The sequence below is a fragment of the Acomys russatus genome, chromosome 20, assembly GCF_903995435.1.
Source record: "Acomys russatus chromosome 20, mAcoRus1.1, whole genome shotgun sequence".
NCBI lineage: Eukaryota > Metazoa > Chordata > Mammalia > Rodentia > Muridae > Acomys > Acomys russatus.
Genome location: NC_067156.1, coordinates 30,363,834 through 30,378,250, shown reverse-complemented (window position 1 = coordinate 30,378,250; position 14,417 = coordinate 30,363,834). Strand labels below are relative to the sequence as shown.

Below are 14,417 nucleotides of genomic sequence, written 5' to 3'. Positions count from 1 at the left end.
CCTCTCCTGCTCCTATTTTTAGGCCAATGGTGGAAAATTGCCTGATAACAAAGTCATTGCCTGTGAACTAGGCAATTTGCCAGAACTGAAGAAATACATGAAGAAAGTTATGCCGTTTGTCGCCATGATTAAGGTAAGTGGGTATATACATTGGACAGCTGCGGCCACTTGAGAAATGGTTAGCTAGGACAGGAGAGGGAAAGTAAAAAGCCTTGGGCACAGTCTCCCCCAGTCACGTGCTGCAGTAGTACTTTTAAGTTAGTGAGTGTGAGACATGAATGGTCAGATTTTGAATTTACCTGTAGAACTGCTGACTATGTGAAAATATGTATTTCAGAAGAAAGTTAACCTAGAGGCTGCACCGAATTATTCCCATGCTCTGCGTTCCTTCCTTTCCAATTTTGGGGAAGAAATGCATTCTTTTGGCTTACGTTAGGGTATCATCAGTAGATCCTGTGACTGGAACCATGCTTGTACATTTTTGTGGCCTTAGCTGAGCAGCATGAATTACAGTAATATTGCTTAGAGCTGGGTTAGTGGATAGATCTGTGACTATTGATGTTTTAAGCTCAGTATCAGATTTTTCTTTTCTTTTTAATTAATTATTTTTTTGAAACAGGTCTCATTATGTAGTCCTGGCTAGCCTGGAACTCTCTATGTAGATCAGGTTTTTTGTTGTTGTTGTTTTGTTTTGTTTTTGTTTTTTGAGACAGAGTTTCTCTGGGTAGCCTTGGCTGTCCTGGACTCACTTTGTAGACCAGGCTGGCCTTGAACTCACAGAGATCCACCTGCCTCTGCTTCCCAAGTGCTGGGATTAAAGGCGTGCGCATCTATGCCTGGCTGTAGATCAGGTTGTCCTCAAGCTCACAGAGATCTACCTCTGCCTCTTTTTTATTTTCCTCTGTCTGAGACTACACAGAGAGGGTTTCTGGAACTCGCTTTGTAGACCTAGCATGCCCAAAGCTCTGGGTCTGATCCCTAGCACCACATTAAACCAGATTCACTGCATACCTGTAATTCCAGTACATGGTTAGTGGAGGCAGGGGGATAAAAATTTCAAGTAATTACATAGTAAGTTGAAAACCAATGTGGGTTACATGAGAGCCTGTCTAAAGAAATTGGCTTTCTAGTACTTTTATGGGAAAGGAGACAGAACGTAGGTGATGTCTTACTCCATTTTCTGCTGCTATAACAGAGTAACACAGACTGGATGACCCGCCCCCCCCCGCCTCCCCCCCCCCCCCCCCCCCCCCCCCCCCCCCCCCCCCGCTCCTGTTAGCATTTTGATGTAGTGCTTTGCAAATGTTAGGCAAGCATCCTGCCACCACGTGACATCCCTAGCCAAGGCTGGGTAATTTGTATAAACACTGGGAGTTTGTTTGGGTTGTGCTTCTATAGGTAGAGAAGGAAAGAATAGCACGGGCACCTGCCTGGTGTGCTGCGCCACACAAGAGAAGGGCAGGGGAGGAGCACCTGCAGTGTGCGTGCGCCAGTAATTGACCTTCCTTATACAAAGGTGTCGACCTACTGCAGATGGTAAAGTAAAGCAGTGGAACAGTGTGGGGCCACTGTCCCGTGAATGGAGCACACTGTATTACACAGCTGTAGCTCTGCTTATGAAGTTGGGCCACTAAGGTTATGCTTTCAGCAGCAATATTTAATGTTGAAGAAAATTAAGAATAAGAAGTTGTTTGTTGAATATCACAAGATTATCTGAATATGACAGTGTCAGATTTCTGTAAGCTTTGCAGGAATATCTTTGAGAATTTTAATATTTGCTATCTTGTAAAATTAAAAAAAATTAGATCAAGGGAGTTTTTTCAATACTTTAAAATTTTTTTTTTTATTTGTACAGTAAATCATCTAAATAAACAGTTGGAAATCCACATTTATTTTTCAACATCTGAAAACTCCACATCTCTAATTTTTTCAGTACTGCCTTAAATCTCATTTTATTGTAAATGCCAATTATTCTGAGCAAGTAATTTGATTAACAAGCAAACACAGGTAAAGAGACCCATGAGTCAAAGGCCTTTCCTTTACCTGCTGAAATGTAAAGATTTTATCAGTCGAGAGAATGGTTACTTAGGAAAAATAGATTATTTTTTACCATGTCTTTAATGTGATTTTGTTTTTCAAAACCATTTGTCTATTAGGAAAACATGGAGAAGAAAGGGCCTCGAGTCTTGGATTTACAGTTGGAATTTGATGAGCAGGCAGTACTTATGGAGAATATAGTCTACCTAACGAATTCTCTTGAGGTAAGAGGGCCAGTTAATTACTGTGGTTTCGATAAAAAGCACAGTCTAATCTATAGCCCGCTAGGATACTTTTCATAAACTTCATCTTCTATGTTTAGTAATTTTACCAAATGAATAATTAATAAATGTTTTTGAGATGAAAGCAGATGAATGGATATAAAAGTTACAGATTTCTTACCTTATTCATTTATCAGTTACCTTATACATTAAAACGTGGGTGGTGTGGCCTTGGGATTCTCCCTACATTGTCTTTTAATCAGTCAAGAGACTTCCTAGTGGGCACAGACTCAAACAAAATAAAAAAACCCAAAGCCCCCAAACCAGAGTGACACTTTGTATTTAGATGCCTTAAAAATTTTCCTATCACGCTGCATTCTGAATTGTCCCACCCTCAGCCCTCAGAGTCACAGAACTGGTTTAATTGTAATATGTAGTCCTGTAGACTGAAATGTAGGTGCAGTCTCAGTCACAACTTACACAGAGTCTAAGAATGCTTTCCCTTAGCTCAGGCAAAAGGAAAACTAAAATGCTTTAGAGTACTGTTAGAAGACTCAGAATGTGGCTGTAATGATAAGAAGGCACTAAACCCACGCAGGTTTAGAGTGACTGAGAACTGTGTCATGGAACACAGAGATAAGGAGACTTCTACATGACAAGTTGTTTTATTCATTAGCACTGTGCATTTGGTGCTGGTCATTGACTCCACAGCCTCCTGCTTGCTAAGCCTGTTGATTATGAAGTCAAAGATTAATAGACATCTGTCTTATGTCTATCTCTAAAGGCTCATCTATATACAGAGATTCTGCTTGGGTCTTCCATGTGGACAGTAGGCATAGGGCAGAGGCATGTACTGGGATCTGCACATGTTAGGTTACTGAACTTGCCTTCTACTTATGTAACTTGTTTAGGTGGAAGGCAGGTAGACACCAGACTCTGAAATAGAGAGGACCACCCACAACTGTAAGGAGCCATGGCTCGAGACAGCTAGGATGAATGTTGATAACATTGTAGATTTCACTTAACATTTATAAGGAAAACAGTACAGTTGTACAGATCATTTCATATTAAGTGGAGAAACCAGTTTGCTTTTAATGAGATGAGGTGGTTGTGTTAAGTGCCACTGACAACTTCCGGTTCCATCTACTTAGCTGGAACATATAGAAGTCAAGTTTGCCTCTGAAGCTGAAGATAAAGTCAGGGAAGATTGCTGTCCCGGGAAGCCGCTTAATGTCTTCAGAACAGAAGTAAGTTGAAGGAGCTATATTGAATCATTGCCTCTTAGGCCTAGGCAAGGCTTGAGGTGTCCTAATGGTCTGAGTTGTGCTATGCTGGCCATCCCCTACTTTATTCTTATGCAGTATTAGTATTTGTAGTTTTAAAAAACAAAGTAAGATGTTCTGGGCCTGATTTTTCTTAAAAGAAACTAGATGTGTCTATGACTTTTAAATAGTGACAAAGCTTTCAAATGTCCCATTCTGACTATTTAACTGTTATGCAAGGCTGTTTGCTTTTTGGTGTAAACCAGGCAGATGTATCATCTTAATTACTGTGGAATTGTGCCCTACCTTTTTGGTCATTATTGGTGTAAGTATAAAGGTCTTACACATTCTGTTTAGCCTCCAAGAATCATTTCATATTTGGACTACATTTATGACTCCATACTGTCCTACTAGACAACTTAGGAATGTTTCTTTGGCCACGGTGCTTTGTTTTGAAAGAGTAAGGTAATCAGTTATGGAGACCTTCTGAGTTTATCATCTTGTAAAGATTCTCTCATTGTCTCACAGTGTGACTAGCAAAAGTGCAGCCACTTGGGTGGCAGCAATGAGTAAGTGAAGTTCTTTATGCAGCTGTAATAATCTCTTTGTTGATATGGAAGTCACATCTGGAAAGTGTGTCTTCCGTGCCTGACCTATAGTGTAAAAGTTGAACAAATATGGTAGTTGTGGAAGAAAAAGTACTGCTATTCTTATAGTCTGTCATCAGCATTGATACATGCAGTTGTAATCTGCTTTACCAAGGCATGTGGGTGAAAACATGAACTTACACAGTTTTTACACTGTTTCATATTTGACTGTACCTTGGTCATGATTTTACAACACAAAATTAGAAATGCTTTTAGTGAGTATTGAAGTATAGTAGAGATTACCCTTGTTTTTGGCACTATTCAAGTTTGATACGTCATAACTTACATTTTTGCTCTCCTAGCCTGGTGTGCCAGTTTCCCTAGTAAATCCACAGCCATCCAATGGCCACTTCTCAGCCAAAATCGATATCAGGCAAGGCGATAGCTGTGACTCTATCATCAGACGCTTGATGAAAATGGACCGAGGAATCAAAGGTAAAATGGTTTCCTTGAAATTCCCACTTAGTGTTAGCTCCTGTATTGACGCGTTAGTTGTAAGTGGGCACAGAGAAGACTTGCTTAAGGACAGCAGTGTAATACCATGGGAGAAGAATTGGCCCAGAACTGGAAACCTAGATTCTTTTGGGCTTGTTTGGGGCTAGGTAGCTAGGTAACTTTGCTGTGTCACATAAGTGCCAAGCAGATTCTCTTTCAATGTCGTCAATACAGTGAATTAGACATTTTTTCAGAGTCCTGGTATACTGGTTCTAAATTTTACAATAAATGAGTTATGTCTCTTAGAGATAATTCAGAATTAGAATACTCTTTAGTATTCTAGACTAAACTGTCCATCTGGGTCTCTTCCCAGGTAAAGAGGAGAAATAGAGTAAGAGTTTTGAGTGCTTTCCAGGCATTAGCTTTTGAATCTTTTTACAATTTTCAATGTAAGTACCATTATTATTATTCCATAATAAAATGGAGGTTCACAAAGGTTAAGTAACTTGTAAAGTTTGTTTAGCTGGAAATTTTCAAGCCATTTAGAAATCAAAACGTCTGACACCAAAGCTAATAATTTTTTCTTTCAAACAGTGTTTATCCAGGCAAAATCCATAAATAACCTCAATTTCTGCTCTAGATTAAGATATATGTTTTGTGATTAAATTCAATATAAATGTCCGTCTCAGTCCCCTGCAGAGTCTTACATGGCAGCCGGGCTGGCTGAAACCCAGGGAGACCGGCCTGCGTCTGCCGCCTGAGTGCTGTGGCTTCCCTTTCCAGGTTCCAGTGTATTAGCTGCTTTTCTTGTGGCTATGAAAAGAGACCTGACAAGTAGCAGCTTAAGAGAGGAAGGGTTGGTTTTTGGCTCCCAGCTTGAGGGTATATGTAGTCCATGGTGGCAAAGCCTGACAGCGAGGCCAGCCCTCTGCTGCTGCCGCAGGGTCTTGAGCTGCTGGTCACAGTACATTTGCTGGCAGGAATCAGAAGGCAGGACACTGGTGCCCAGCTGTCTTCCTCTTCTCATTCCTAGTCAGTCTGGGACCCTAGTCCATGGCGTGGTGCCTCACATTTACAGTAGGTCTTCTCTCCTAAGTTAAACCTCTTTGGAGATGCTCTTGCAAACATAACCAGATCTGTGCTTCCTTGATCTTAATGCAGTCAAATTAATGAAGAGTAGCCATCACTCTGACCTGGTCCTGCCCGGAAGATGAGAGGCCGGTCAGGCTGTCTATGACTTTCCTTCCCCCTCGCTTGTGTATGTGTGTGCGCGCGCGCACGCGCACACACACACACACACACACACGCACACGCACACACTTACTATGAAGCCCTAGGTAACTTAGAACTCCTTACGTAGACCAGACTGACTTTAAACTGTGGCAATTCTGCCTCTGCCTCCTAACTGATAGAATTATAAGTGTGTGGCCTTCTCATTTAAATTTTTAAAAATTCATTTCTTTGCAGTTTTGTATACAGGTTTCTGTACATGCTAGGCAAGAGGTCTCCTACTGAATTAATATCTTCAGCACTTTTCTTTTAAAATAATTTTTAATCACTTTTATTCGTTATTTATGTGTTTATATGCACATGCATGTAGTTCAGAGGACAGCTATCAGGCTTGTGCCTATTGAGCCATCTTGGTGGCCTTCTTTTTTTTTAAATTGTAATTAAAAGTGAACGAGTCTGGGCTTGGCATCACATGTCTATAGTCCCAGCATTTGGGAGACTGAAGTAGGATGATCAAAAGTTTTAGGCCAATCTAGAGACCAGCCTAGGATACACAGTGTGAGCCTGTCTCAGAAAGAAGAACTGGATTATTTTCCATTGGTGTAAAATTTGTCTTTTATTGTGTGATATGATGAGGCAGAACGTGTGTGGTGTGTGGAGTTGTGTTGTGTGACGTGATAAGGCAGGGCATGTGTGTAATGTGTGGAATTGTGTGATGTGACAAGGCAGGGCATGTGTGTGGTGCGTGGAGTTGTGTGATGTGACGAGGTGGGGCATGTGTGTGGTGTGTGGAGTTGTGTGATGTGACAAGGCGGGGTATGTGTGTGGTGCGTGGAGTTGTGTGATGTGACGAGGCGGGGCATGTGTGTGGTGTGTGGAGTTGTGTGATGTGACGAGGCGGGGCATGTGTGTGGTATGTGGAGTTGTGAGATGTGACAAGGCAGGGCATGTGTGTGGTGTGTGGAGTTGTGTGATGTGACAAGGCGGGGCATGTGTGTGGTGCGTGGAGTTGTGTGATGTGACGAGGTGGGGCATGTGTGTGGTGTGTGGAGTTGTGTGATGTGACAAGGCGGGGCATGTGTGTGGTGTGTGGAGCTAGTTCTTGCCTTTCACAGTTACATAGCTTCTAAGGATGAAGCTCAGGTTGCCAGGTTTGGGAGTTCACCCACCCAGTGTGCCATCCCACCAGCCCAGCATAAACACCAGCATAAATACTAAAGATATTTGTAAATCTCTACAGCAGCCCGATGCACTGAACTGTATGCAGAGCAGTGATTCTGTTAAACCAGGAACTGCAATCCACTCTTGGATGTGGATGTGTTTTGTGTTCTGCTCTGGCTGTTTGCTGTCTTTTGGACATCTGTTGAGAGTCGACCTTGGGTGGTCTGTGGAAACAGTATATATCCTATATATCTTGGGGTTTTGAGGATTCCACTGAGCACTGTAGGAGCTGCATGTAGTGAAAGGGTAGGGGAGTGAGCTATTGGAGCACTTTTCTGTAATGGAAGGAGAAACTACTGAGTCTGTAAGAAAAGTGAAGGTTCTGTGCAGGCCATGGGGAGTGAGAGCTGTGCTGATTACGGACACACTATGGAGCAGATACTGCTTGGATGGGCCTTGGGAAATGGAGGCAAGTGTGTTTCACCATACGTAATCGTTAAGCAGAGAAGACTAGGTGAGGGGCTTATGATTTATAAACATGGCTTTAAATTATAGTACAATGTTGAGAAATATAAAATATGCCAGTTTTCCTTTTCTCTTTTGGTTTGTTTGTTCGAGATAGTCACTCAGTGTAGCTCAGGCTGGCCTTGGGTTTCCAAGCCTCCTGAGTGCTGGGGTTATAAGTGTGGCCCACCATGCTTGGCTGTTGGAGTCACTTTTCAGGTCACTGAGTGCGTTCATATTGTCCAGCTACAGAGCTTCCTTTATTCCCAACTGAAGCCCTGTGCCTCTTAACCCCATGCCTCTTCCCTCTACTCCCACACGACCACTCCTTACCTCTCAACCTATTCTGGGTACTTCACGGCATATCTATAGTTTATTTTAAAGATTAGATACACTTTATTAATAATTTGTTGTTGTTGTTGTTTTGTTTTTTAAGATGTAAGCTTTTCATTTTTTAAAAGATATGATAGCTCACTCTAGCCCTGAGCAAACTTAAACACTTTTCCTGCCTGGTCTCCTGAGTAGCTAGAAATATTAACCAGCAATATTTTTATTTTTCTTTCTTTCTTTCTCTTTTTTCTTTCTTCCTTTTCTTTCTTTCTTTCTTTCCTTCTTCTTCCCTCCCTCCCTCCCTCCCTCTCTTCCTTCCTCCCTTCCTTCCTTTCTTCCTTCTTTCCTTCCTTCCTTATTTCCTCCCTCCCTCCCTCCCTCCCTCCCTTCCTTCCTTCCTTCCTTATTTCCTCCCTCCCTTCCTTCCTTCCTTCCTTCCTTCTTTTTTTCCCTTCTATTTTTGTTTTTCAAGTCAGGGTTTCTCTGTATATCCCTGGCTGACCTAGAAGTCACTCTGTAGACCAGGTTGGCCTTGAATTCACCACCTCCCAGCTATTTTTTTCTTTCTTCTTAAGCTTATTTCACTAAGCAAAATATCTCCCATGGGTTGGTGTGGGGAGATGGCTCAGTTTATAAAGTGCTTGCTGTGCAGATATAAAGGTCTCAGTTTGAATCCCCAGCACTTACATTGATACAAGCAAACCCAGGTGCGATGCCTGTAACCCCACTCCCTAGGGATGTGTGTAGACAGGTGGGTCCCACATAGGCAGCTGATCTGGCTGAAGCAGCAAGCTCAGGTTCAGAGGAGACCCTTTATAAATAGTAGAGTGGAGAGTGATGGAGGAAGACCCCAGCATTGACCTCTGTCCTCCACCACATACATGTGGACATGTGAGTGCACCAGTGCATACATATGCAGCACACACACACACACACACACACACACACACACACACACACAGAGTGTTTTCCAAGATTCATCCATGTTCTTAAAGGTTTATTTTTTATTTTATGTGTATACGTATCTGCCTCGAGGATATGTATGTTTACCAGTGCAGATGTCCATGGAGGCCAGAAAGAGATGTCAGATCTCCCGTAACTGGAGACACTCAACATGGGTGATGGGGACTGAACCAGGGTCTTCTTCAAGAGCAGGGAGTGTCTTAAGCACTGAGCCATCTCTCCAGTCCATATAGGTATTTTTTATGTTTTCTTAGTGAAATACCACAGAATGGTAGAAATGCCTTTGGAACAAATAAGCAGGACTGGAAAATTTGGAAAGATGAATATCTAGGAAGCCATGCTATGCCTCTTTATATTGTATTGCTTATGTTCAATCCTAATCAGATTTTGTAATAGAAAGAATGTGTAGCCCTGAAAGACTAGAGTGGATTTTAAAGAAAATGGATTTTGTGTGGACCTAAGGGTCCTTACAGTGAGGTTGTGGTATCCTAGAGGATCTATCTCTACATTGAAAACTGTATGTGAAGTGTTAAATCAGGGGCAGTGAGATGCCTCAGTGAGTTAAGGCATTTGTTGCCAAGCTGATGGGAGTTTGGTCTCCATGGTGTGGTGGAAGAAGAGCGTCCTCTGACTTACACATGCACGCTATGGCATGTGTACATTCCCACTCACAAAATAAATAAATGTAGCCCCCCCCCCCAAAGATGTTAAACTAGCATTTCTATTTAAGACACTCAGAGAACTGAGTTGCTCAGAGATGTGCTGGCATTGCTTTCTCTCTGCTGTCTTTTCTCATGGAACCTCTGGCATAGTTCCTGTCTTTACTCATACCAGCTGTGGATAATATCATACCGTGTTTTGCATTGGTGTCGTGCCTACATATATGTTTATGTGAGCATGTCAGATCCTGGAGTTGCAGACAGTGGTGAGCTGCCATGTGGGTGCTAGAATTTGAACTCTGGTCCGCTGAAAGACTATTCAGAGCAGTCAGTGCCCTTAACCATTGAGCTATCGCTCCAGCCCTATCATACCGTGTTTTAAGTCTGGTCTTAATAACTGCTGTAAATTTTGGAAAATGGATAGAAGCATTAGCAAAGTTTGAAATTGACATTTGTGTGAGAATCCAGAGATGAGATCTAACCTTGATACTTTCCATGGGCCCTCGAGTTGCTCTGATATGAATATATTGAGTATATGAGATAGAAAAGCAGTTCAATACACACTTCATAGTCGGTCTGCTGCACCAGCCATCGAGCAGTCCAATTAGTGCCAATTGTATTGTGGGTGATTATGATCTAGGGCCAGGATGAACTCGACTCAAGCCATCATTTCACTCTACAAAGGCCACTGAGCAAGTCTTGATGATAATGACTTTAAATCACTCATACCCATGCCATGTATGAACTAATAACTTGGAGGTGAGAGGCTTCATGTCATATTATCAGTCCCTAGGGGCTTTCAGTCACTCTTATCTTTCCTCTAAGTGCCTTAAATCTTGTGCAGTTTCAAACTTAAAATTTCAACGTTTTTAGTGATGAGAGAGATCTGGGATAAGAATAGATGGGAAGGCCACTAAGAAAGCCCTATAAATTTATTGGCAGTAATGAACTACATGGTAAAACATCAAAGCAAATGTGTTTTGTCACTTAGAAGCCTTACTGAGTGTTAAGCTTTCTTTGAAATAATTTGAATTAGAATTGTGGGACGTGATGGAGGAAGACTGTTAGAGAGGGCTGCAGTGAATGTATAAAACCTGCTGGCAGAACTTGTTACTACGTCTATAGCAAAATATTTGGTGCGATTTGGTGAAATCGCAGTAGTTGTGACAGTGAATTGTATCTACTCAAATAAGATGAAGGCCATGGTGGAGACTGCTGGTCTCTCTCCTATCTTACTTGTCAGGGCTGTGCTTTATTTTGGAGCAGGCTGTGTATGGTCTCTGCAGAGACTGAACACTCCCAGGCAGAGCTCGCTTTTATGGCCGATGCAGGTAATCTCTCTGTAAGCTCCGAGAGCTCTTCTCTAAACTTCAGCCTTTCAGTCTTTGTTTCCCAGAGAGAACAGAATGCCTGGAAGGCTGTATTCTGAGTCTGGCTGCCAGCTGCATTAATGTCTTACTTTGTCTCCGTACCTCTTACAAAGCCAAGCTGTGTCCTCTTGAGACACCAAGAGGGAATGTAGCTCACAGACCACCCAGCAATCTGTTTTAGAAAAAGCTTAGAAGTAATATAGGAAATGTCTTTTGGGGAGGGGCAGGTGAAGCACAAATGGCCACACTGTGCTTAGAAGGACATAGACCCAGAATGAGCATTTGTGTCTGTATTTTCCTACCCTATAAAAGCAAAATTGTTTGATGTTGAGAAGTCTCAGAATTGCTTAAATAGTTTTCAACCTGATTGTTAAAACACCAATTTATTCATAGGACAAGTGCTTGTTTGGTATTGGGCTAGTGTGTGTGTGTGTGTGTGTGTGTGTGTGTGTGTGTGTGTGTGTGTGTGTGTGTGTGTGTGTGTGTGTGTGTGTGTGTGTCAGGAGCCATATTACCAGCTTGCACAACAGTTGACCAGAGGCAGTCAGGTTAGAGCTCACCTCAAAGCTGCCCCTCCTTCTGACTCTCACCAGCACGTGCCACAAACACTTCTTGCCTCCTGAGCAGAAGAAGAAACAGGTAGTCCCATTTCTCACAGTGATTGTGACTTCTCCAAAAATAGCTCAAAGAAGGTCCTTTCCCAAGCTGAGTGCATCCGGGAGCACCAGGGGTTTGTTGAAGCATGTAATGATGATTTAGACCATAGGTCTGCACTTAAAAAAACACTGTTCTTCCTCCCTACGGTTTGACATTGCGGCTTTGTTACACAGAATCTGTTTTGGCTCGGGTGTAAAGCTGGAAGAGGATGAAGTTTACTAGATGCTAGCTTTGCTTCTGACACTGGGTCCTAAGAATCTGATGAAAATGCACCAGGAGTGGTGGCACATGCCTGTAATCCCGGCACTCAGGAGGCAGAGGCAGGTGGACCTCTCTGAGTTCGAGGCCAGCCTGGTCTATAAAAGGAGTTCCAAGACAGCTACACAGAGAAACCCTGTCTCAAAAAAAAAAAAAAAAAAAAAAAAAAAAAAAGAAGAAGAAGAATAAGAAGAATCTAATGAAAATGCTTGTGTGTGGCTGTTAGAACTAGGTTGTGCCAAGGACTGTATATGTAAATGCTCACATTGGTGATCTCTTCTGCTGTAGATCTTTCCAAAGTGAAACTGATGAGGTTTGACGATCCTCTGTTGGGGCCTCGACGAGTTCCAGTGCTAGGGAGAGAGCACAGTGAGAAGACACCCATATCTGAGAATGCTGTTTTCCATGTGGACCTAGTGGGCAAGAAAGTTCACCTGACTGAGAACGGGCTACGCGCGGATATCGGCGACACAATGGTCTATCTGGTTCACTGAGCTCATGCAGATTGGAGATTTAATATGGTTTCTAGAAAACTTCTGCTCTGAGAATCTCAAACTAGATCTAAATAGACTTCTTCTCTAATCCAGGTGCTCTTGGATTCTGTATGTAATCATAATTATACCAACTCACCTTTGATTCCTAATCTAATAAACTTGCATTTTTTTCAACTTTCGGCCTCTAAGAGGAATGGCTTGTGCGGTGTCTGTTATTTATTTTTTAACAAATAATAGCTGTTTCCTAGGAATGTTGAGTCTTTACACAAAGGTGCCAGGTTCCTTCCTTCTTGGTCCATTTTTGTGTTTCAGACAGGGTCTCACATTAGCTGACCTAATGGAGCTTGGAGGCCAGAAGAAGGCTTTGTTCCTTGGAGTAGGAGTTAAGGCCACTGAGATCCAGTTCTAGATATTGAACTCAGGTCCCCTGCAAGAAAAGCAAGTGTTCTTAATAGTTGAACTCTCTAGCCTCCTTCTTTCTCTGCTCCTTCTTTCTTTAAATAAGTAAAATACATGGTTTGAAAGTCAAAACTATCCATTCACAAACGTTTTATACCACATTTCCACTTAATGGCTAAACATTAATATTTAATTTCTTGGTCATGTCTTCTGTTTTTCTTCCCAAAACAGGCAGTTAATTTATCCAATTTTTTCTAATACGAATAGTAGGAGAAAATATTTTTCTATAAAGTTATATGTAAATATCTTTCTATAGAATTATATATACAATCATTTTGTACTTGGTTTCTTAAACAATAACAACATATTCAGGTTACGTTGTTATGAGCATTGTCTTTTGTGCTTCTCTTCCCCCGCCCTGCCCCACCCCGCCCTGCCCTGCCCTGCCCCCGCCCCCCCCCACCCCTCTTCTCCTTCCTTCCACCCTACTGCATAATGCTGGTGTGGAGGAGGACTTGCCTAGGCTCCTAGAATAGACACTGAGGCTGTTTGCAAGTACTACTCTGTAGACTCTGTTAAGAATATATAGTGAGAGGCTAGAGGGGAGCATCATCCAGCAGCTACGCGTACTTACTACTCTTGTAGAGGACCCAGGTTTGGTTCTTGGCACCCCATATTATGGCTCACAACCACCTATAACTCCAGTTTCAGGGGGCCTGACAACTCTTTCTGGCCTTCTTGAGCTCCTAAGTGCACATAGTATGCATAAATTGATACAGGCACACACAGACATGTGAAAATAACTCTGAGAAGAAAGAAATCATGGCAAATAACCTTATGAATATGTGGTGCATAGTTTTGAAAGTGTATAATCGAGCAAATTTGTAGAAGTGAGCTAGCTTACAGGTTCAAGGGTGTATGTTCCTGTACTCCTGTTAGCAGGTACCTGGGAGCAGCTAATACCAAGGATCTGAGAGGGGCGTGTAGCTACATGTGGGAGCAGTAAAGAGCAAGGGGACCTCACGAGACAGGCCTGGAGATGAGAGGAACATGGGGTGTGCGGACTACACTGCAGTCAGGTGAGACTTCACAGACCAGTGTGAGAAGAAAGAGGGCGAGGATGGAGCAGCTGAAGGAGAGCAGGGCCTCACTCCCAACTCCTGAGGCTTGCAGATAAGACCGTGGTAACGGCTGCAGACCCTGCTTGCTCTGAACATGGTACTCAAGATGGGATGTTTATGATTAGGAGTGAGAAGAGAATTGGACACAGGTAATTGGATGGGGCCTTCTCATAGGAGCTTTTGGATTTCAGGGTAAATCTGGGCGTTTTTAATAGTTACTATACATTATTGAAGTAAATATATTTTTACTTTTGTATTTTATTTTTGGTTTTTCAAGATAGGGTTTCTCTGTGTAGTCCAAGCTGGCCTGGAATTCTGTAGACGAGGCTGACCTCAAATTCAGAGATCTGCCTGCGCCTGCTTCCCAAACATTAGGATTAAAGGTGTGTACCACCTTTAGTTAATGGCTTAATTTTAAAAATATATTTTGATATAGTTCTTAAAAATATATTCATTTTACACGCTTAAGAATGTACGGATTTAACACTAATTGCTTGTTCACTGTTCTCTTTAGTGTCTTGAACATTACATTTACCTTAGAGCAGTGGTTCTCAACCTTCCTAATGCTGTGGTGACCCCCAGCCCTAAAATCATTTTCGTTGCTGCTTCATAACTGTTATTTTGCTGCTCTTATGAATCATAATGTGAATATCTGAAGGGGTGATTTGA

At 42.2% G+C, this 14,417-nt stretch overlaps 1 protein-coding gene across 1 annotated transcript in view; it reads left to right on the top strand.

Moving 5' to 3' along the window:
- Lars1 (leucyl-tRNA synthetase 1) overlaps positions 1 to 12,402 on the top strand; it is a 54,868-nt gene extending 42,466 nt beyond the window's left edge. The window contains exons 28-32 of the mRNA XM_051163920.1: positions 23 to 133; positions 2,157 to 2,261; positions 3,410 to 3,505; positions 4,470 to 4,602; positions 12,023 to 12,402. Coding sequence (XP_051019877.1) covers positions 23 to 133; positions 2,157 to 2,261; positions 3,410 to 3,505; positions 4,470 to 4,602; positions 12,023 to 12,228 — 651 coding nt within the window. The 3' untranslated portion in view covers positions 12,229 to 12,402. The remainder of the gene's footprint in view (positions 1 to 22; positions 134 to 2,156; positions 2,262 to 3,409; positions 3,506 to 4,469; positions 4,603 to 12,022) is intronic.
- The last annotated feature ends 2,015 nt before the right edge of the window (positions 12,403 to 14,417 follow it).